Source organism: Varanus komodoensis, unplaced genomic scaffold (assembly GCF_004798865.1).
Source record: "Varanus komodoensis strain SLA01 unplaced genomic scaffold, ASM479886v1 scaffold16, whole genome shotgun sequence".
NCBI lineage: Eukaryota > Metazoa > Chordata > Lepidosauria > Squamata > Varanidae > Varanus > Varanus komodoensis.
The window spans coordinates 805,564-828,711 of record NW_025335468.1 but is presented as its reverse complement, the minus strand read 5'-3'; the positions used below and the strand labels follow the sequence as shown (position 1 = coordinate 828,711).

General features: G+C 45.3%; 1 protein-coding gene across 4 annotated transcripts in view; it reads left to right on the top strand.

The window, feature by feature from the left end:
* The window catches only part of SYT7 (synaptotagmin 7), a 228,636-nt gene that overhangs the window by 155,496 nt on the left and 49,992 nt on the right, over nucleotides 1-23,148 (top strand). For 2 of the 4 annotated variants that reach the window (XM_044425696.1, XM_044425695.1), the window contains 3 exons: nucleotides 4,481-4,612; nucleotides 5,756-5,971; nucleotides 14,626-14,991. The exons of the other annotated variants lie outside the window; for them this stretch is intronic. In XM_044425696.1, coding sequence (XP_044281631.1) covers nucleotides 4,481-4,612; nucleotides 5,756-5,971; nucleotides 14,626-14,991 — 714 coding nt within the window. The remainder of the gene's footprint in view (nucleotides 1-4,480; nucleotides 4,613-5,755; nucleotides 5,972-14,625; nucleotides 14,992-23,148) is intronic. 4 annotated transcript variants of the gene reach the window in all.

Genomic DNA, 23,148 nt, shown 5'->3' with positions numbered 1-23,148 from the left:
TCTCCAGAAACACTTCCGAGTCTTTCTTCTCATCACCCTACATATAGGATGAGATCACATGACAGAGCAACCCAGCTGCAAATAAGCTATGCAGTGTGGGCTGTTTATGGAATTGGTGAGCCGACGAGAGAAAAGCAAAGCTGTAAAGGGATTTTTGCTCACAGTAGGGGATGGCGACTATGCCTCTCCCTTTCAGGTGTGATCTTCTAGTTCTGTATTTTGCCTTGGCAGTTCTCAGTCCCCTCCATCTTTTCCACACTTCCCTCAGCCTCTAGGTACCCTGAAAAGGTAAGATCTACACCCCTCCTTTTCACTTGCACCTTCTTTTGAGAATTGTCAAATAAAGAGTTTGTCTTTGAGCAGTTTTCTGATAGGGCTAAACGGGGTGGTTTTGACAGATTTCATGGCTGCTTGTGGGACACTTACTCTAAAGTGCGGCTTGGGCATTACTGGAACGGCTGTCACTGCAGGTGGCTTGGGCAAGCTCAGCAAGGACGGCAAAGGGTTTGCTCACAACTTCCCTGGACCCATAATGGGGTTAGTCAAGCGGGTTCAGGAAACGCGACAATCTATCGTGGGTTCAGCCACCCCAAGAGCAAGCCATGGGTTGTCAGGGTGGTTTGTTGTCTCCAAACAAGCCACCCTGTGGGAGTTGGTCAAAGTCCAGGTGACACAACAACCCATGATGGTTGTCTCTGTTGTTCGAATCCAGTGATATGATATGATCCTCCCCACCTTGGTCTATAGGAGCAGTGCAGAGCTTTAGCCCAATGGACCACACTCGCGTGGGGTCCCCATCCACCCCCAGGGGTTTGCCAGATGTCCATGCCCTCTTCCTCTGGCTCCACTCTCTTCCCCCCACCACTGGTCACTGGATGGTTTCCCAGCTTTTATCTAGCTTCTTCCTATCCCCATCCGACTCTGAATGCTAAAATGCCTCTCCAAAGACTTAATTACTAGCATTGCACTACAATATACTGGTATTTTGGCTCTGCCCTTTTTGCCTTGAGCCTCACTTTCCAGTGAAATGCAGTCTCCACCCCCAAGCTTTTCCAAAACTGAATGTGGCCCTTGGACTGAAGGAGGCTTCCCACGGCTGCTTTGTAGGAACATGTGCTATTTAGCTGAATGTCTGTCCCTACTTTTACATTTCCTCAGAACTTTTAGGACAGAAGTTGTGGGAAGGAAGTGGGATAAACGCTGCAAAGAACATGTCCAGTTTGTTTAGATTTCATAGCCTCAGAAAAAAGACCTAGAATGCTTACTTTTGATTTAGCAATGTTTCCAAACATTTTATAGATGTACATCCAATCTGCACTCGTAACCTAATCCTTGAATGATGTTAAGATTATACTTTATCTTCTTGCTTCCCAAAAACAGTTCCAAAAGTTCCTGCTCTGTTGACAGATGGTTCCGCTCAGCCAACTGAGCTGCACCTCTTCTGGCTCCTCCTTTCTTTTTCTCCCTGAGGCTGGTAGGGAGAGGTGGTGTCAGGCAAATGATGTCCCATGAAATAGAGAAGACATATTGTGCAAACCTGCATATTCCTTGGAATTAAAGCCCCACTGATTTCAATGGTATGGACTTCCAAGTAAACAGCATAGGATTGGAACTGGATGGCACAAGCCTATGCATATTTACTTGGAAGTCAGTTGCACTGGGGCCAGGGGAACTCACTCCATAGTAAATGTATGTAGGATAGCAGTTTTAACAAGCATTCCCTTTGACTTTGCTTATCAAAGCAAGGTAGAGGAGGACTTATGATAGCAGATGAAGCCACTCGGCCAAGCAGTGTGGTGGCACAAGCTTTGAGAGTGGGTGGGTTATATTCCCTTGGCTCCACTATGTATCTGTACTTCCACTGAAGATGGGTCTTCATTCCTCCAGTCCTTTCCATTCATGGCGCAAGAATATTTGAGGGCAAGATGATTGCTTAGCACAGGAATGCATTCCAATGAGGTGGCATTTCTCTGTTGTGCTTCCATAAAAACAATTTCTCCTAAATGTACTCCCATATGGTGAAACTGATGTTTAATCTCATCTTCAAGCATGACTAAAAAGCCACATTTCTTGAGAGCATGATTTAGTATCAGTTTCATAACATGGGTGGTGTTTTGCCTTCCGGTATGATCATACAAGCTTACCAACAATTCCTCTCTGCCATCTGCCTATGTCGCTGCTGAGTCAAATTTCCTACAATAAGGGACACTAGACATTTGTTCCATGGAGTTCAGTGGTGAAGCTCAATGAAGGTATCTTGGCCACTGTGAAGCTGTGGTGATCTGGTAGAAGGAGTCTTCCCTTAAAAGTATGGATATCTCACATTTTCTGCCCTGTATCAAAGAAGCCAACTTTGGTGGTGATACTCAAAACAGGTGGACTGGTGAATTTCTGCTTGTTTGTGTGCATTTGTGTTTATGCATGCATTTGTTTGTGATCGTGCATATGTGTGTGTGCTCATAGACATCTAAATAGGCACTTGTACGTTTATCTCTGTGTGTGTGTGTGTGAAAATGTGTGTGCGTGTATAGATGTCTCTTGAATCCTTGGATGCATAGCATTGTCCTATCAGTAGCTTAGGTGTCTGGCAGCCCTGCTTTCCATTAACAAAATCCTTAGCTGAGCCAGTTGTACTAGATGCCAAGCTCCAAAGACATGTTCTTTGATCATAAGTGTGTGACACTAACTGTTGTTTCTCCTTGTGTGCTTTGACACTGGCAGGCTTTGTACATTCTGCTCTTGCTGGAAGCCAAGTGTGCTTATGCCTGAAGGTGGGTCAGGTCTACCACCAAGCAACAGCACCAAGACTGTTCTTCTCACAAAGAAGCTGTCCTTAGACTTGGGAACAGCTGCAGTCAACCCTGAGGAATGCAACGGACCCTCTTTCTCAGCCCCATGCCAGCCTTCCAAGAGGCTTCTGTGATGCCTCTGATCCCCTTTGGGAAGGGAGATGGGCAGAGATGCACAGTGGAGGTGCTGGATGGCTTTCCCACCTCCCCACTTCTTCACTACATTCAATCCGTGCTTCTGTGCTCTGTGAATGACCCTGGAGCCCCTTGGTGAAACATGGCTATCCTTTATCCCAGGCCTTTCATCTCCCCTCTGTGTGAGTCTCAAGAGGCCAGTGGGAAGGCTTTTCATCCCCAAAAGCCGGAGATGGGCAAGGGCAGTTAATGAGCAGCGAAGAAGCTGAGTGCAGGCATATAGATAGCCTGGGAGGAAACTTTGATGTCGCTAATAAATTTGCCAGAGAACCACTTGACTTCAAAGGCCATTGTTGTTAGATCTCATGTGCTGCAAGACAAGTGCTGGGTATCACTGGAAGCTCGGTTTGGTCAGGCTCTGTCAGATCACAGAGTGGTGGTATGACCTACTTAGGGAGCGCTGCCACTGCACAGCCTCCAGCCTGAGGCAGATGCCCTCCCTGAGTGCTTCTGTACAACTAAGCAGAGCCTCCATGAGAGGGCCTGCTGCACTGCCACTGCCCCCCAGAGGGATGTGGCTTCTTCTTGAGCACAAGCCTGCAGAGTGGTCTGTATTACTATTTCCATTTTCCTGGATAACTATCTGGCAGGCCCTGAAAGAAGGTTCACAGTTCTTGCTTGAAGCAATCCTCTCTCAGAGTGATTTTCTTAAATTTAGATTCAGTAAAACAAGTGAACATGGGCTGAGTCTCTTCCACAGATATCAATCCCACAATTCTTACCTTTTTTACAACACCATCCCCTGGTACAGAGCACCCAAGTTGACTCCAGCATCTCCTGAGAACTGTCCTTTTTAACTGAACTCACCAAAGTTCTTTGCCAGTTGGCTTCTTGCTAGTTTTTTTTTTCCTCTGGCTCTCTAGTTTATGTATGCATTTAGCACAGGAAACTGGAATACATTCCATTCCCCTAGGCTGGAAGAGAAATTCCCAACATTTCAAAACTAGTGTTCCTTTCATGCTAGATGCAGATGTTCAAAGGGCTCCCCAGCTGCCTGGCAAATAATGATGGCAGGAGAGACCAAAGGTTTAAAAAAATGTAGTGCATGGAAAACATCAGCTGTCCTTCGCAAGAGACAAAGTGGAGGCCTGAGAAGCCAAGGTGTAGACCTTCTGACGGAAAATTCTTCAACCTGCATACTCCATCACTCTCTCTCTCTCTCTCTTTCTCTCTCTCCCCCCTCCCCCTCTCTCCCCCCACACCAGCTTCTGGAGGTGCCTGCTCCTGTCTTTCTCCAGCTCTTCCTTCTGTTCCAATGTCTCTCTCCATGTGTGTGTGTGTGTGTGTGCATGTATGTATGTATATATTTAAGTGTATGTGTGTATAAACATGGATGTGAGGCATGGAGCTTACCTTCCACAGGAGGAGAAGTCACCACTCTAACCTCGCTGTCTCTCGTTTGGGTTATTTCTTTTCTCCTTCCTCCTTTTGCAGGAATTTAGATTCTCTCTCTTGTATTTCCCTTTTTTTTCTCCCCTCATCATCGGCTGATCTAGTGATCTAGACAGAGACTTTTGGAATAACAATGACAACACAGTGCAGCAGAAATGGAGCTCCTACCCTCCCAAGGAGTTTATACTAAACATATCACCTTACGCCCCATATGGTGATCCACGACTTTCCCTCAAGTGAGTTTCTTTTCACTGAATTGATCATATATAGTGAGTATATGCGCACCCTACTTCCCACCTCCCCCTCTCCTGCTTTCCCGTTCAAGCTTTCTTTCTCTTCTTCCCTAATCTATCCCTTCCCCACATGTTCCACCCCTCCCCATGGACATATGGCCATGGAGACGAGCAACCCCTCCTGCCTTCCCTTCCTTCTCCTTCCCGCCCTTTAATTCAGTGGTTCCCAACTACTGGCATGTGCACTGGTACTTTGTGTGTCAGACTTGTCGTTTGGAGTACTTGGGGCTTCAAAATCCTGGGCCCTGATGAAATGGAGAGTGTTCTGCTTCTGGTAGGTTCATTGACCTTGGCATCAAGCCACTGACAGCTGGCATCGAGGGCAGGCCTCACAACCATGTGGCTGGCTTGCATACTTGGATTTGGGCTTCATGGGCCTGCTGAGATGACAGGTATCCCAAGGCGAAGCTGTGGCTCAGGCGCTGGCCCACGGACTGAAGGCCTTGGGCCCTGATTGAGGCCCTGGAGCCCGCTGTCTCTGAGAGGCCTTGCCCGGGCTTTGGCCTGCCAGGCTCACACGGTGCCCCCATTGGTTGAGAACCACTGCCTTAAGCAACTCACTCAGGTCCCCCCCCCCGTGCACCCCGGCTCCTTTGGCTCTCCTGCCCCCACCCCACCCTCCTCTGCAGCACAGGACGGGGTTGCCCGTTTTGGTCACCCTCCCAGCGTGTTCTCTGCATCCGCACTGTGTGGTGGTGGTGGTGGTGATCGTGGTGGTAAGCTCTCTCACTAACATGGCTTTTCTCTCCCTTGGCCTGCACAGTGCCTCTCCTAACGGTCTTATCCATTGTTCAACCCTTCGTTGTCTATGGAAAAAAGTTACTCTGGCTGCCATCGTAACTTCACAGCCGAGCCAGTGTGGGCTGCCTGCTGTCTTTGCCTGGAACAAAGGCTCTTCTTAGCCCTTTCTTTTGCAGTGCTGATGTCTCTCTCTCTCTCTCTCTGTCTGTCTGTCCCTTGTCTGTCTGTCTCCTTCTCTCTCTTCCTCTCAATCTCTCACTCTCTCTCTCTCTCTCTCTTTACCTCCCCTCTGCCTGGCCTCCCGCTCACTGCCGCCTGCCACCTGCCTGTCCCGACATGTCCCAGTGGCTCATTGCTGTCGGGTGCAAAGCTGGCTGCCTCAGCCACATCGGGGCTGGCAGGCGAGCGAGAAGGACGCCACGGGGAGAGGCAGCAGCTCCGAGAGGACGGCCTGAAGAGCAGCGTGTCTGCCCACAGCGAGCCCAGCATTGGGAAGGCGGGGAGAGGCCGATGGCAAACGGTTCAGAGCCACCTAGCGGCAGGGAAGCTCAGCCTATCCAAGTGAGTGAGAGTCTCCCTCAGGCCTGCACGTGCCTCCCGGTCCAGAAGGCATTGCACCTAGGAGCCATGATGGGGATTGTGGGGGAGCTTTACTTCTGTGGCACCTTTGTGTTGGAGTCATGCAAAGCACAGGAAGGCATTGGCGGCTGCTTGGAGTAGACAGCTGTGGGGTGGGGATCCATGAGAAATGTTCAGGAGCAGAAATAGCATGCATGCTCTCTCTTATTCACACTCTCACACACTCACATGCAGTGTGAATGTATCCAGAATTAGTCCTTGGCATAGGCAAGTAGGACCAACAGCAACAGCAGGCATCCTTGAGCACCTGCAAAGTGCCCAAGGCTCAGCAGGAGCCCTCTGACCAGAGCCCCTTGAGTTGCGCCCCTTCTTCACCATTGTAATCTCCTGGTTGACCTGCCCCTCAGGAGGAGCAGGAGACGCCATGGTCTATGTATTCCCCGGCTCTTTGCCACCAAGCGGTGGCAGTGCTGAGGAGGTAGAACCGCACAGCTGGTGGTATGGAGGAAGATTTTGTCCAAGGTTCCTCAAAAACCCTAAGCCATCACTGGATGCAAATAAGTAAAAGAAAAAGGAATTTCCTGCCTGAAATAGGATTTCACCCATAGCAAGTGCTACCATTGTTTGCCCTTGCTTGGCTAAGTGGTACTACTAACAAACCCTGCCTTCAGGTTTACAGTCAAAAGGCAAGAGATTAAGGACAAAAGAAATTAGGAGAAAAAGAGGCAATGATGGGAGGTTAAAGGCTCAGGAAGGAGTAGTCCTACTCTTGTAGCAGCTTGTGAGCAGGTTGCTCAGATGCACATCAGAGTTTCATCCCTACTGCATCAGACTAGAAGTCTGCCCAGTGGGCCGTCTCATCACCTCAGTACTGGCCACATGACCACATAATCGTGTTAAGAGCTACTTGCCAGGGATTTTCCCAGATATGGACCCTCCAGGTGCTGTTCATTCCAGCCCTGTTTCTCAGTCCTAGAAATTTTGGGGACCCTGAACAGAAAGATCTTTACTACGAGGCTTGTCTTCCATTAAGTTCAGTAATCTCATTGCATCCACTCTGTCTTTTGGCTCTAACTGAATGATCACTCAACTGACTTCTCAAAACTGCTGTGGACTTAGGAGGTATCTGGTAATCCATTTGCTGAATCAGCTGCCCCATTCTTAATACCAAAGGAGACATCCTGTTGAATTTTCTTGTTGCGTTGCATTCGTAGCCACAGACCAAAACGCTAATGACCTGTAATGTGGACCACAGTTAAAGCCATGTTTGGTGATGACTCTGCCTCTTGTCATTAAAATAAAAAGCAGACAAAGTCCTTGTGGTTTGGAAAGGCACGTGTGCACACACACACACACATTTGGAGGGTTTGTTTGAGGCTTTTATTCATGCTTCAAGAGCCTCTTAGGAGGAGCGCACACCCAGCTGGAGAAAGCAGGCTGAATTCTATTGATCAGTTGCATTAAACAACAGTTCTGAGTACCATTAGCTAAGCTACATTTGATAAGTACATTTGTGTGCTTTTGTTCAGTACACAAAGATCTGTGAATTACAATTAGCTTGTTGTTATCTGCACTTACAGCAGGCCACTCCAGAGGGCAGGGATGTTGAAGTTCAGTGCCTTAGTCCAAATCCAGCCCATCTGGGGATCTAATGTTGCCCACCAGGCTTCCCAAATGCCCCTGTCTTCTGGCACCACTATCCTTCCCCCAACCGTCAATTGTTCGGTAGTTTTCCAGCTCTTTTGTTTGTTTTCATTCTAGAAGGTTGAAATGCTTAGGAAACCTGTGCAGAAGAGTTAACGCTTAGTTACAAAAGATAAGAGTTTTCAGATAAAATAGGCTAGGGTACTTTTGTTTTGTTTCTTGGCCCCATCCACCACTAGAATATAGCTTCAAGATCTTCTCTGAAGTTAAGTTCAGCTCTTGGACTGAAGGAAAAGTTCCACTCCTCTGCCTTAGGAGATGGTCCACTGCCAACCTCCAAGCAACCTGGCTGTCACTGCTGTTACTGCTCATCCTTTGCAGTCCACTTGTCCTCACTGAGTGTCCAAAACAAGAAAATGGACCCGCCAGAAGCCTCCTTACCCTACTTTCTCCCTCTGTAAGGTGGTGTGGATTGGGCTCCCGGGGGGGAAGAGCACAAAGGAGTGGCAGTGGTCAGAGGGAGGGGGTTCAGTCAGTGGTGGGGGACCCACTGAGATCTGTTTACCCTGCAATATCTGGAGCTGGACTGATGGCAGGAGAATTGGGGGGTAATTACACTGGCACAGGAACTTCTCTTGTGATGACTGCCGCTGTAGAAGCAAGTTACTGCTGTGCAGAGCAGTGCTACTCAAGGCACTGCTACCTAGAAGCATGAGAGGCAATCATGCTCCATTGTAAGGGAATGGACATTCTTAATAAGCTCTTAACATGCATGCCAAGGTTATTAATTATTCAGTATACATTCCTAATTGTTATTTGTTTTTACTATTAATAATAATAACAACAATAATCAGGTTCTGGTGATTAGGGAGGGGTCTGCACTTTACCAGCATTGCAATGCCTGATTCACTAGCAAGTCACATGATGCTTATCCCAAACTCCTTCTCACACTATTTCTGCCGTTACATCCTGGGTTTCTTCAGTCCTGTTGTATCACAAGGTCTTTGCATGTAGCATTTTTTGGAGGAGGACATACTCCAGTGTGTGACAAATTTGTGGTACTCTTCTGCGGAGAGCAGTACCCACTGCATTGGGCTGGAAGGGGGAGTGGCACTGCAAGAGGAAGGGCCCTTCAGCTTTGAAAAAGCAGCAGCAACTCTGGGAAGGAGAAGCTTCCCCACATCCCTTGTCCCCTCCCACACATGATCTCTCTCTCTTTCCCTCATTTGGCCAGTGAACTGAAGAACAAAGGCAATGCTGCTTCCCCGCTCCCCTGCAAAGAGCCCCGTCATGTCCACTCAGAAGAAAATTACATTATATTCAGTGGCACTTACTCAGAAGCAAACTTCCTTGCTTTTGAGTTCAACAGCACTTATACGTGTTTATGCAGAAATAAATCACGTTATCTTAGAAGGTGCTTACAACATTGGCACTAACTTTTGGGAAGGTCAGGGCAAAAGAGGGACTGCACTGCTTTTGGGAATTGTGTTTGGGAGGAGGGGGAGGAGGTGCTGATCCTGCTGGCTTCATCCCTTGGGAGGTTGGAGAACAGCAGTGAGCAGCACCAGAGCCTCCCTCTTTTCACTTCTCCTGTGAGGGGGCAGGAAGAGCTGCCCACTTTCTCCCTTTTTTAAATTCTCTGCTCCTTCACTCTATTACACTTGCACACAACTAATAGATGGGGAGAATTTAAAAAAAAAATGCTACATGCATCTCCTTTCCATCTCCTCTTTCTTAGCTCACAGTTGCCTTTGCCTGTGACACAAGATCACATTTTCAGCACAATAGAAACTGCACTGTATTTATTAGCATGTACTCCAGTGCTATGAATATCGCCACAGTGCTCCTGGATAATGAAAGGAGGCTCAAATGCAGATCCCCTCTGGGTTCTATGGCCTTGGCATGATGGTGCTGGCAGACAAATAAACAAACCCTTATTTGTTGCTACGGATCACAGATTTGTGTAGTACAGCCATAGCTCATGTTTCTTCCATCAAGATTTTCAAGGCCAGGTACATGGCATTCCCAAGCTGTCTCCTACGTAGGCACTCATCAGACCCAAACATGCTTGATTTCAAGAAGGTGGCAGAAGCCGTGATGCTTTTTGTGAAGGGAAAAGCATCACTGGGGCAGTCTCTTCCTCTGATCTATGCATCTTCAAAGAGAGGTGTGAAGAGAACCCCTGTGTATAGGCACACCAGCTCTTTTCGTACATCCTAATGCATGTGAACAGGTTAGGGAGGAGCCTTGCATCTTGAAACCCATTCCTACCTCTCCTCTGCAAACAAAGAAGTCCATAACATCTGAAAAAGGCTAGCATTGTCATTTCTGTAGCCTAAAAGAGGTATTTTATAAATGTGTTGGCACAGAAAGGACATTTCACTTGGAAGAACATTTCTAAATGTACCCCCTTAGAGCAATTCATCCTGCACAATATTTCATCTTCCCACGTAATGGGAACTGATTAAAGATTTCTCTGAAAGCCTGTCCTGCCCCAGGTTATTCATTCTGAGGCCCATCATCAATTGCTGTTCTACAGCCTTACCCATCAAGAGTACACGTGCATTACCATTTACTGTCTTGGCCTGCTCTTTTCTCAAACAATCCAATCAATGATATCTAGCAGGAATCTGCCCTACATACTTCCAAAGAAGAAACACGTTCCATATGTTTTTAGCAGTTACTGTTGTGTAGAGCTTGAAAACGAGAGTTGGGGTGGAAGCATTTCTTCAGACTGCTGATGAAAACATACCAGAGCATGTTCATGTTTCTTTGACATTTAAATTAGTTCTAGGCTTTGAAGCATTTCTTGATGTTTTCAGTGGTGTGAACTGATCTGTCGTACATCTTTCATAATGAAGATTCTCGTGACTGGATTGTCCCTGTATCTGGCATGCGTGTTTTTGTGATGGAGTGCTACTTTGTTTTGTCTGTCTGGCTGAAATAGCCCTCCTGTCTGCTTGCACAATGGCCTTGTGGTAGGAGCTAGGAGTGGGATAAGGTACCCACAGATATACCAGAATGCCAAATGAGGCTGGTACAGTCCCTACAGCACTGGGACTGCTTCCTACACAGAAATTTCCCTTGATGGGAATTTATATATTCTGTTGGCTCCAGACCTTGAGGAGCTAATTTTAGTTTCCTGTGACTGAGAGGTTGAAAATTGAACTAATTTAGGATTTGATAGAAAACTGAAATGAGGTCACTGAATGGGGAAAAAGCAGTGGCTGGGAAAGGTCCATTTCTGCCACATGCGGGACAGCAGGTGCGTTGGACCTAGGAGCTCAGTACAGGATCCAAGCAGGTTCATGGGTAGGAGATGTCTGCAGTACAACCTGCAGCAGCAATAATTTTCAAGGTAGAAAAAGGGGGAGTTTGCTTATACAGATTTTCACAATTCTCTTCCTCTGTTTCGCTCTCTCTCTCTCTCTCTCTCTCTCTCTCTCTCTCTCTCTCTCTCTTCTGATCCTCATCCTCTTCTCTTTATAATACAAAAAGATACAATTATTTTCCCATTGCATCACTGGCACCACAATTTTTGCTGCTTTCGGTAAAGCAGTGGCTTTGCAGCCAGACCAGCAGCAAATATGGGATCCTAGGACCTTTCCATTGTTGGATCCTGGTTTCCAAGTTTTCCTGGTTAAGCTGAAGAACTGGGTTGGCTTTCTTGTACCCAAAGTGGCCTGTGGGTATTTTGTGGCTACCAGCCCCATGTGTGTGCTCTAGAGTGCTGTCCAGTGCTCAGTGTTTGGGGAGAAGGCGCTGGGTAACAATAAGACTGGTGGGTGATCAGCTGACTGTGCCCCTCTTTCCTGTCACGTGCTCATCTGCCTGCTTCAGTGATTGGTCATCTCTGTGTATTGTTCAGCCATGCAGCTTGCTTAGTCCTTCTGGGGTTTTCCTGAATGTATCTGCCTCTCTGTCTTATCCTGCTGCATATGCTTTGTCATGTTCCCATGCTCCTGCCTGCATATTCACTTCCCATTTATTAAGGCCAGCTTTGTTTTTAACTGCAGGCAGGGCTGTTTCTAAATGGGGCTTTAAAAATTAAAAAGAAAAGGAAAGGAAAACAAACTCTGAACCACTGAAAGGCAAGTTCTGGGAGTCAAGTACTGATGTGCATCAGTACAATCCATAGACATTGTATATGAACTTGATGCTTAGATCTCTGCTAAATATAGCATCTGGAGCAAGAAAAACTGCAGTGCCAGTTAACTAAAAGGCTGTAATGTTTGATAGATATCAGAATATGGTGTGGGGTCATAATAGAGGGGCAGTTAGCCAAAAAGGGCACAGAAACTCTGCCCTCAATAATGCCAGTATAATGTGATTATAATCCCACAAACGTAAATTCTTGTAATCCGTTTCTTTAAAAAATGAAAATAAGTTTAGTGATAGGACAGGCTTTTCATTTGGGTGCCAGGTCGAGCTCCAGGTATCTACTGGTGGAATGTGGGAGAAGACACTTTTCTAAATCCTACAGAGCCACAAACAGTTGCTGGAGACAATACTGAACCAAGCAGACAAACAGATAACAGAAGGCTATAAGGGAGTTTCCCATGTTCCTCTTTTATTTTCAGGAATCTAAATTCAGTACCATGTATCAGAGGGCCACAGAATCTTGTAAGTGCAGACTAGCAGAAAATGAACAATCTTGGCCATGGGGCCCTTTGGGCAACTCCCCGCATGCTTCCTGCTGTGTTTTCATCTGTTCTCCACACGTCATCAGCTGAATGGTTAAGCTGTTGTCTGCATTGTGTTTCGGGATGTGCGCTCAGCCACCTGCTCTGCATGGTTAGCTGCGGGGCTCTGCCATGTCTCTTGACAGCTCTATGCATTCTTGTTACCGTCTTCCAAGCCATCCGTTCTGTCCTGTACTTCGCTGTCCACCAGCTACAGAACCGCTCTGCAAGGGCCTCTCTCACATGTACCAATGTGGGGCCACTTTAAATCCCCCTCCCCCTCATTCATTCCTCCTGTCCTTTCAGTGAAGGGACCAACTACATGTTATGTGCAAATGTGTCTATTAAAGGTTTGATGCTGGGTTGGGGTTTTTTAGTATTTTTCAAAAAGCCATTTCTGAACGGCCGTTGACAGCTGCAAAAGGGCAGGATGAGGGGTACTTAATTCTTCTCCTACCTGAATTTTTCCCTCGTGCAGAATGCCTCCCTAAGAGGCTTTCTCCCTCCCATTAGGTTCGAATGGCATGCATCCTCTGCCTGCCTCCCTCTTCTACAACCCCTATTTCCCTTTCCAAAGTGATGGTTACACACAAAACACACGGCTTTGTGGGGGGGCAGTGCATATTTTGTGCATCCCATGGGATTACCTCCTTACAACCTTTTCAAACACAACACTTTTTAAGGTATACACTTGTTTGCAAACATGCCTATCACCAAGAGGCCATGCTTAGCTGCAGTTCTTGGTTGAGTATATGATTGGTAACAAACCCAAGGTTATTTCTGCATAATACTTATGCAGGAGTTGTTCCTCTTGTGAATTTATGGAGGTCCACTAATCCCAAAGTCTGGAATGGCCATGCCTGAAAATAGTGACCCTTACCTCAAACAAGGGGTCTTTTCTACCAACCTCAAAAACCCAAGTTCAGGATTTTCCCATATAATGATAAGCTTCTGTGCAGCTTCAGAGGACAGAACAAGTTGTGAAGACCTGCATCTTCAAACACAGGTCATACCAAGTAACCAAGAAAGACACCAAATTTATTTCAAGTGGAAACTCAACTGGTGTAAGAGCTCTCGCTCTCTCTTTCACACACACATGACACCAAGCAACCGTTCTCCTAGCACCTTTTTTTTTTTCTAGTTGATGTTTGTGCCTGGAGCTAAGCCTAGACAGGAGAAAAATGACCTGAATAGATGGGTTATGTGGTGATGAGCAAACAGTGGATGGAAGAAATGCTCAGCACTCCTTCCTACACCCTCTTTTTCACGTGAAATTGCACTCAGACACGAATGAACGTGTTTTTCAGCTCAATGACAGTGACCCATGTGTGCAGATACAGGTCTGCCACCTTGAAATCTATTTCCTCTCTGAAGCAGCATTTGAAATATCACTGAAGATACTTTAATGAAGGAAGGCAGCTTTTAGGGCACATAAATACTGACATGCTATCAGTGCTTGATCTAGCAAATGCCAGGCCTGACACTGATACCCTAATCTGTGCAATTTTACTCATTCTGTTTCTAAGACACCTGTAAAAACAATTGCCTTTATTCAAGGCTAGACAGGTTTCTGTGCCTTTCACTGCTGCAAAAATGCAACAGCTGGAGTTTTCCATAGCCAGCAGTGGCAGGAAAAGCTGTAGCAGTTGCATTTGTACCATGTATGGCTACTATGCCAGTTGTTAAAAGCACAGAAATTTTTCCATAAAAGACGGGAAATAAAATTCTCTATAATTAAATTATGATACAATTATGTGCTCTGGAGGACACGATCAGAGTCGGAAGGTGCTTTTTAGTGGCAGAAAAGGCAGCAGTGCTCATGACAGTCTTTTCAGGACAGGTGAGGGCTCCTAGCCCCCCTGCCGCTTCGGAGAGGGTGCTCAGCCAATGGGGAAGACGGTTGCTGGGCATGTCACAGGCAGCAGGGCAGGTACCTGGGGAGTCACCTCCATAGAGCAGCCTAATTAGTTCTGAAATGAGGGTTGGCTTTCTGCGCCTCCTTCCAAGCTAAGGAGCAGGAGAAAGAGAGCGCTTCACAAGTGATCTCACACAGCCGAACCTGAAGATTGCAGACGGTCTGTGGGCTGACGAAGACCCCAGAATGGCCACCCGGCAGGGGCTGTATGCTGCTCAAGAAGCAGAAGTGGGGCCTCGGCCCCGAAGGGCAGTTTGTTTCTTCCCAACCTGCCAGGCAGAGAGAGTCCTGCTTTGGGGCATCTTCTCTCTAACTCTCTACTTTTCCTTCCTCCAATTCTGCCCCTTTACCTTCTTCTCCTTTTTCTCCTTTCCCTTGCCCTTCACCTCCCCAAGTTTTGAGGATTCTACCATGTCCACAGCCACTACCCTTGAGTATATCCCCACCTCAGCAGGAGACCCGAAATGCCAGCGCCCGCGCACCCTCTTGCGCCAGCAAAGCCTCCAACAGCCACTCAGCCAGCACCAGAAACCCAACCACAGCCAGCCCACCACCAGCCAGAGCCTGGGCCACCTACAGTCCCACACCACCACTTCCTCTGGTGGCAACCCCCGGGGCTGTCGGAGTGGGCAATCACGGCAAGGGACTTCTGCTGGCTCCAAGCACAGGACAGCCGGTGGCCGTAGCCGCTCCAACCCTGGGAGCTGGGACCATATGGTGGGGCAGATTCGGAACCGAGGCTTGGACATGAAGTCTTTCCTGTAAGTTTCCTTGCTCTTTTCTCTTTCTGACTGTGTCTTGTCTGTTGTTCTGTTCAGTGAGTGTCTGAAGGCAATAGTGTATGCAGTGTGGGCAACTCCTGCTGCAGTGGATTCAGTCCCAGAGTCAGCCATTTGCCTGCCTACATGTGCCCTTTGCCAGCAGAAGAGAATATTCTCCTCTCGAGCTCCACAGTCTGCTCTGCTTCAGGCTGACTCTCATCACCTTGCGTGAGCGGGAGATGAGAATTAGTCAACGGAAGCAAAAAGCCTGTTCCTGTGCCTACACGGGGGCCTTTCCCTCACTCCTTCCTTGTTGGAAGCATTTTAGCCACTGCCTCATTTGTTTTTCCTACTTTCTGATTATATCAGTGGAATCTCCAACAACAACGTCTGGTCCTTCTGGATCATTTCACCACCATATATATAGAACTTTGGTTATTATCCTCTCTGAAAATAGGAATACCTGTTTTTATGAAATGTGTTTCTTGTGGTTCAGGTGCTGTTTCCATGACACAGTCTGGAGTTGTACCTTATTACCTTTTGGCACAGTGTCATTGGAATGATGCCATTTGAAGTCTTTAGAGTATGGGAGGGCTCTTGTCTTAGTTTAAGGGCTAGATAGATCTTCTAATTCAGTCTACTGCACAATCCTTGCATCCAGGGGGTATATGCATTGGCTGATGCATTGGTTGAGCAACTGTGGTCTATATAATGGGGAGTGATCCTGTTGCATCCCCAAATATTCAAGTGGAAGTTGCAAAGGATGGACTTGAGGCCATTCTATGACCTTCATGGCTGAGCTGGGATCTGATTTGCCAACACACTAACCCAGCATGCTGTCCCTAGCACTAATATTGCCAGGTCGTCTTGGTGAGCAACCTAGTAACTACAGGGAAACATTTCTTTCTGTTCTATGGTAGAGAGGTTTTCTTTCTTGCAAGTCTGACAAACCCTCCTAGAAAGAGGTGACTTTTTGGTTCCCCTTCACAAACAGGCACTTGGTCTTCTTATCTATGAATCCCTGCCTATCAGCCCTTCAGATCTGTCTTGCTGTGATCTGTAAAGGCAGCTTTGTCAGAGTAGTTTGAAGTATGTGGTTTTTAATCTGTCTTAAACACTTTCCCTGCTGGTGAAATCTTCTAAATTCCAAGCACCAAGGGCTAATCTGAAGCCTTTGCTGTCATCATATCTAGCATTGTGACAATGTCACTTCATTTCTGTCACTTCTTTTCTGGGGGCAGGGGGATTGTTGTGCCTTCCTTCACCTTAATATTAGCCAGTATTTCCCCATGCTTGTGAGTATTTTTACAATTTGCCATTAATCTGAATGGTACATAGGTAACGGAGACTGTGGTTTATTTAAACCCAGGAAATGTGTTATACTTTTCAGTTGATAAATGTTTTTTCAGCATAGTTAGGAAGCCAGTGATGAGAATTTGGAAGAATCATTGTGCCAGGCCAGTCACTGCCTCATGGAAACTCAGGAGCTCAAGGTCCCAATTCCACTAAGCATTCTTCTGTAGCCCCAGGTGCTCAAGCACATAGGAGCAGTGATACAATCATTCATCAAGGATGGCACTAGTGGATGATTATTCTTCCTCAACACTTCCTGTTTTTAAATTAAATAATCTATTATTCTATTAAATGCAAAGATAACCATCAGTGGTATACCACTCAAAGTAATCTGAGGTAGTGCTGGTCATGTGCCTGCCACAAATGCAGCTATTGAGAGTGTGTGGTTATTTTCCTTTAAATCCAGAGGAGTTTTTCTCCCTAGAATGTGTCACCTGAGACCATGCTACATGCTCCTTTTAATTAGGCATAGGAGTAACATCTTGATGTCTCCTGAAGCCCATGACCAGTAGCATCCCTTAGTGGGATTTCACAGCACAAGGTTTCAAGAATCCAGCATTGCCATGTTATTTGAAAGAAAACTCCTCAGGACCTATGCATTTGTAGACTCCTTGGGATAAAACAAAAGGAGAAGAGTACCTATAAGTTCCAGAAAAGAGATTCCAGTGGCACAATAACTTCTGGTGATGCTCCCCAAAAGGTTCAGGCACTCCAGCCTTCCAAAACTGCCCACCCCAGTAAGTAAGAAGCAGCAGTGATATGCAGCTGGGACTAAAATGCCCATCAGACTGTTGTCACGCTTGTAGCATTGGTGTGACACAGAAATTAGAAACAAATCCAAAGAAAGCTATGTTCTTGAAGGTAGTAAGACAGTTTATAGGAGGAAAGGCTGCAAACATGGGATTTTAAATGGTGTAAAACTAATATTAAGGGGGAGGAGTTATTTAAGAAGGAATGGGAGATTGCTCACAAGAGCTAGTGAAGAAAGGATAGCATGCAGTCGTGGCTGTAGGACAAGGTAAGACATTGGTAGCATTGCCTTCACCATAAAGCAACTGAACAACAGAACAGGAGCTGCTTAGTGAGGCTGTGAAATTCTATTTTAGGGAGGCCAGCATGAAGAAGTTGTTAGAAAGTCTGTCTGACTTGAGCTTGGAATAGCCTGCTTGGGGTCAGATCAGCTCTGCATAGGAAGAACTGCACTGAAATGCTTTGGTCAGAGAGCTCCATAGTAAATTGCAATATTTTGTTAACTTGTGGTTGCATGACAAGTTTTGCAGTCTTCTGCTGGAAGTTGCAGACTGCAATAGTTTATCAATACAATGAAGATCATGATTTAATAAATTATGTAAGTGAGCTTAAGACTTGGCACCAAACAGAAAGGAATTTTCCACCAAGCACACTACCTCATAAATCTAGGCTCTGCTTTTTAAAAATTTTTAGAATTAATAAACCAACCAAAACATTTCCTAGACATCATACAAAATAAAAGAACAATCAAGACATTAATACAATATGATAAAATGCAGCATTAAAATGACATCAGGTAAGATCAGAGAACAGTAGAAGAAAATAGAGAATATAGAATAATGATCAGCAAAGCTAAATCAGGGTTACAGTATGATCTAAAAGGCTGGGCAAATAAAAAGTTCTTTGTTTGGTGCTGAAATGGCACCAAGCCCTTTTCTAGACAAGCCTGTTCAATCTGCTGCTTCTACTTCCAGTTTTGTTGCAGAATTAACATCAGTGCTCTACATGGGTTATTTTCTTTTCCTGCCTTTCCACCACATGACCTCTAGGTGATGCTCTGGTGCAATGAAATGATACAACAGCACTAGTGGGGACTAGCACTTTGTTTCGTGTTTACAAATACTAGTGGAGTGTTCCTGTTCCAACCCTTTCCCCTACATGCACAACATTGTTTTTAAAAACCAGAAGAAAACTGGACAGTGACAACAATATCTAAAACAACTTTGAATGAGAAATGATGAACACACAAAATCATGTAGAAAAGCTGCTAGACACAGATTTTCTTATGTGTTCATCATTCCTCATTCACAGTTGCTTAAGAGTGCTCTAGGCAACATTGTATACAACCAGTATTCAACAGCTGGGGTACAACTATGGAAAAGGCTTTTCCATGCAGTTTTCCATTTTCTCTGCAAAGATGTGACTTGCTGCAAGTTCACTTGCTTGGGTAACCTGATTTACTCTGCTTGCATCATTATGCTGTGCACTAGGGTGTGTGTGTGGGTGGGGGGAGACTGTGGCTGTTGGATTATGTGGGTTGATTGGTAGTGGGTGTGCTCACATAGACAGCCCTACTTTTTAGGTAGGAGGTTCAAGTAGATAACCTTTTAGTTCATCCATTTTGGTCCAGAATTCTATGAATTCTATTACTCCTCCAGGCTTTCGTTCTCTATGCGCACTCCATTCTGTCCGGTCTTATAGCACCATAGGTTATGCCCTGGTTTAAAATGGAAAGATGTTCATAAGCAGCCTCATAGACCTCTGTCGTCATTTGCACGCTTCCTGATTTAGACATGAATTTCTTTGGCTCTCCAGAGATTTGTGGGCCTCTCCATTTGCACAGCAACATTTGCTTATCCCAGTCTTAATTGGTTGGGAAATGAGTATGTGCTGAAAGAGAATGGGCTGATGGGCCCAATTGCTGTTGCTTCTCTGGAAGTAATCTTTTAGTACCATTATTCCCCCCAGCCTTCAAAAACCATTACAAATGCATTTATGAACCCACAAGACCTGTGGGACGATACAATAACAAGGCTGTGTCATCTGTTACAGCTCTGTGGGTGAAAAGGTTCACTCTCTGAAGCAAGGATCACAGCTCCACCCACCCACATGCTTTTGTTTGGAATGTTTAAGTCATGCAGAGCTCCATTCCATGTACGTTTAGACAGTGGAAGAAACCCTGCAATTCACAGCATTCTCCAGCCAGCCGTGGAGTTGTGCTGTGAGTTGTAGGATTTTGTTCTGTCTAAATTTGCATAGGATGATGCCCACAAAATTGTATATAAAAATGGGGATATGCAAAACAAAGGAGGGGGCCAAATGCTGGAATCAGTTCCTGCTCTAGACATGGTGTGCTAGTTATAAAAACTGGTCTGGATAATGACCAGTTTCTTTAGTATAATTTGATGAAACAGAAAGTAACTGCTTTATTAATATGAGTACATGTAGAATACACAAACGTCACAGAAGAGATAGTCTGAGTGTCTTCTGATTTGCCCAAGAAGACTATTCTCTGGGTCAGTGATTTTCCATGGAAGTCTCCTGAGGCAGCTAATCATCTGCAGTAGTGACCACTTTCACCAAAAACAGCAAAAAGTGGCATGTACCCTCAAAGAAACAGGAATACTGTGATCTTTCTAGTTTAATCAGAATATCTGAGCTTCTTCAGACAGCTGAATCCTAATAATAACGAAGATCTGCAGTATGTGACCAAGAGTCTTGATCTTATCATAAAGCCGCCAAATTCAGAAGCAGGCAATCTTGTAGCCGCACTCTATCCATGACCTAGCAATCACCGGCCAGAGATACGATGTAGCTTGAACGGCACTGCGGCCATTGACCAACACTGGTGCTGAAAAAGTTCTTCTGTAGATATTCTGCCGTTGTCAGGTGCACTGTTCAGTGGCAACTATCACTAAAGAGGCAATCCTATATCAGTTTAGATAGAAGATGGTCCTTCAGGTCCCATGACCCCTCCAGCCAGGTATACTGGCTGGGACATGCTGGGAATTACAGGATTTTTTTTTTCTTTCCAAGCATGTATAGGATTGTACCCTAAGGCTGTGGTCCTTTGCCCACTGAGCTTGGTGGGACTTACTTTCGAACAGGCATGCATAGCAATGTGCTATAAATCATTCAGGGTAAACTGAGCAACTTGAGTTGTCAACACCAGCCTCCATTTCCCCAGGGCAAGTTCTCTGAAGATTCCTTTTCCTTCCCTTTGTAAGATCTTGTGCTCCTCCTTATGCAGGCACAGTTCTCATAAGCTAAGAGCAATATGATGAATAAGATGCCAGTCTTGAGCTCTTCACAGCTGTGTGGTTTATTTATTTTATTTATTTATACAAGCTTTTATATACTGGACTCCATAGCCAAATTGGCTCTCTGAACAGTTTACAACAATTTAAAAATGCACTGGTTTTCCCTTCATCAGTAGTGCTTGTTTTCTACACTTGGCCTCTTTATGGTGAACTTTTTCCAATTGGTTCACTGGGGTTGGAGAAAGATGGTACACTCACAGAATGAAAGAAGCAGTGAGAGGAGCCAGTGTTCTGGGTGTATCACACTCATCTGCTGGACAAGCAACTGAAAACCCACTTGGTCATGGGGATACAATTGTAACCCTTGGAGCTAAGAAGGTGGAAATGACTGCATAGTGGCTGGCAGCAAACAGTGCTCAAGCTATTTATAGCAAATGTTTCCTTGGTCTCTACTGCTTTTGCTGAGATCAGTGAAGTGATCTGTGAACAATTGTTGGGCTTTGTTTTGAAGCCAAGGAAAACAGACTTGGTGGAGGACTTTTGAACCAAGGCTTTTCCATGTGCAACAGGCACTGAGGTTACTCCTGAATGCATGCTTTTTCCTCCACATTCACATGGTACAGCATTCCTGGTATCACTCTAAAATTTTGGAGGAAATTTTTATGTTGGAAAGCTCTTCTCTTTAAGAGAATTGCACATAAGGGAAGATTCCAGATTCGCTTTCAGTCTTCCAGTCTTCCAGATTCACTGACAGTCTCCTGCAGGGAGTTTCTGTTCTGATAAGAACTGAAAATGTATCCTCCATTTGTGTTCAGGAGGGCTGTGCCGTATGGAACCACATCAGGAAGGCTCTGCTACATGGTATTTTTGAATGTTAATTCATTAGAAATTAATGCCCTTGACAAGTGTCAGGCAGTGCTGTTGTTCTGCAACCAGGAAAAGAAATACACAAGGAAGCAAAATGCTACCTCACATGACTGCAAAGTCATTAACCCTAAACTCATCCATGATGAGCAGCTGTTGAATTTCTCATCACTCATCAGCCAGTACATGCTACCATGCTTCTTTCAACCTTTGCAACCTTCTCTCTTCTTCAAACAAAGAGTAGTTCTCCACCTTTCAAAGATCATTTCTACTACTAAATGAAGGACTGTACCTTTCAATAGTCCCAGATGTATCATCACTAGCCAAACTAGTTTCTTTCTCCGGGCAGCTTTCATACATTATTCCAGCAGCAGAGTATTTGTAGGATCCATCTGGGAATTAGTTTCTTTAATTAGATATTTGTTAGAACACTTTCCTTTTTAAAAGACTAATTCTTAAAGCAGGTAAGAATAGTCCCATGGATAATAATTTAATAAAACATTTAAAGCAAAAGATAATAGACAAAAATAATAAAAGTCATGAAATTAAAAGAGTTTTAAGTGTCTGAAGCTCAGAGGCAAGGCTTAAATTGATGATGATGATGATGATGATAATGACAGGCTTAAATTGATGATGATGATGATGATGATGATGATGACAATGACGACACAAAGTCATTTGATTTTAAAACCTTCTGGTCAGTGATCAATAAACAGCAACTCAAATGCCTGTCCATCCCCCTTCAGTCAACCTCACACTTATGCAATTCTAATGCAAGTCTTTTGAGGGTGTGCATTCCATAAATGTGATGCCACCACCAAAAGGTATTCTCCCCAGTTACCACCCACCTCAGCATTGAAGTTGGAGCACACAGAGAAAGGCCTTCATGTCATATCTTAAATATGAGATGGGACACATGCATAGTTTCTTTATTTGACTACCATTTTCCATATACATTGACTGCCACTCAAAGTGGCTCAAAACAAAAGCATGGTACATAAAAAGCAATGCACTGCCATCCATAATAACCATAAAAAGATCATTCCAACCAGTGTCAAGATACCAAGACTACATAAATATCAGGACGAATAATAATTCAGTGCCCATCACTAACAAACTGAAACACCTCCTGAGCATGATCTTAGTGCTAACACAGCACTTTTTAAAGAGCCTCAGAGAAAGGCAGGGCAGTCCTGTCCACAGAATCAGGATCTTCCCTGGATGGTATGTGGCAGGTAGCATAGCTCTTACCCTTTGCCATGGTAGTATAGCTGTTCGTAAGGCAAAAGGCAGTCTACCAGCTGCACCATTTACAAGCCTTCAAATCTGGATTGATGGTACACCCTTTTGATAACCAACTCCCCTCACCTGCCTGACCAAATCATGTGGTAGGTTGGTGACACAGCCAGTACTGTGAAAGATGGTCATCATGCTCTTGTTTATGTGCACCCAAGGCAAGTGTTGAGTGTAAGAACTCTGTTTTCTTCAGCTGGATCAGATCTTAGACCTTTCCTGCCTCCCTGCTGGTTTACAAAAGGAGCTACACATCCAGTTTGCCATTTCGTTCCAGTCTTTGGAAACACAGGCTAACCCTTGGGGTTGGCTAACCCCACAGGCTAACCCCACTAAATCCCTGGAAGGAAAATCACACTGGTGTGGGCTCAACAGTAAGGGCACTATGTTGATGAAGTCAGGCCCAGCACTACAATTCCAGATTCTTTACATTTCTGTGAAGGTGAAATCATCAGAGAAAGGCAGGGCACTACAATTCATAAGTAGTTTTTGTGCAGCAACATCCATCTGAAAATCTGGGCAGTATAGAATGCAAATGCTCCCGGTGTTATGTCCATTTGTTGCTCAATCGGTGCAGAAATTTAGACCTCCTTTGCTGCAAATCCTCAGTGGCAGAATCCCCGGAGTTGTAAGCTGC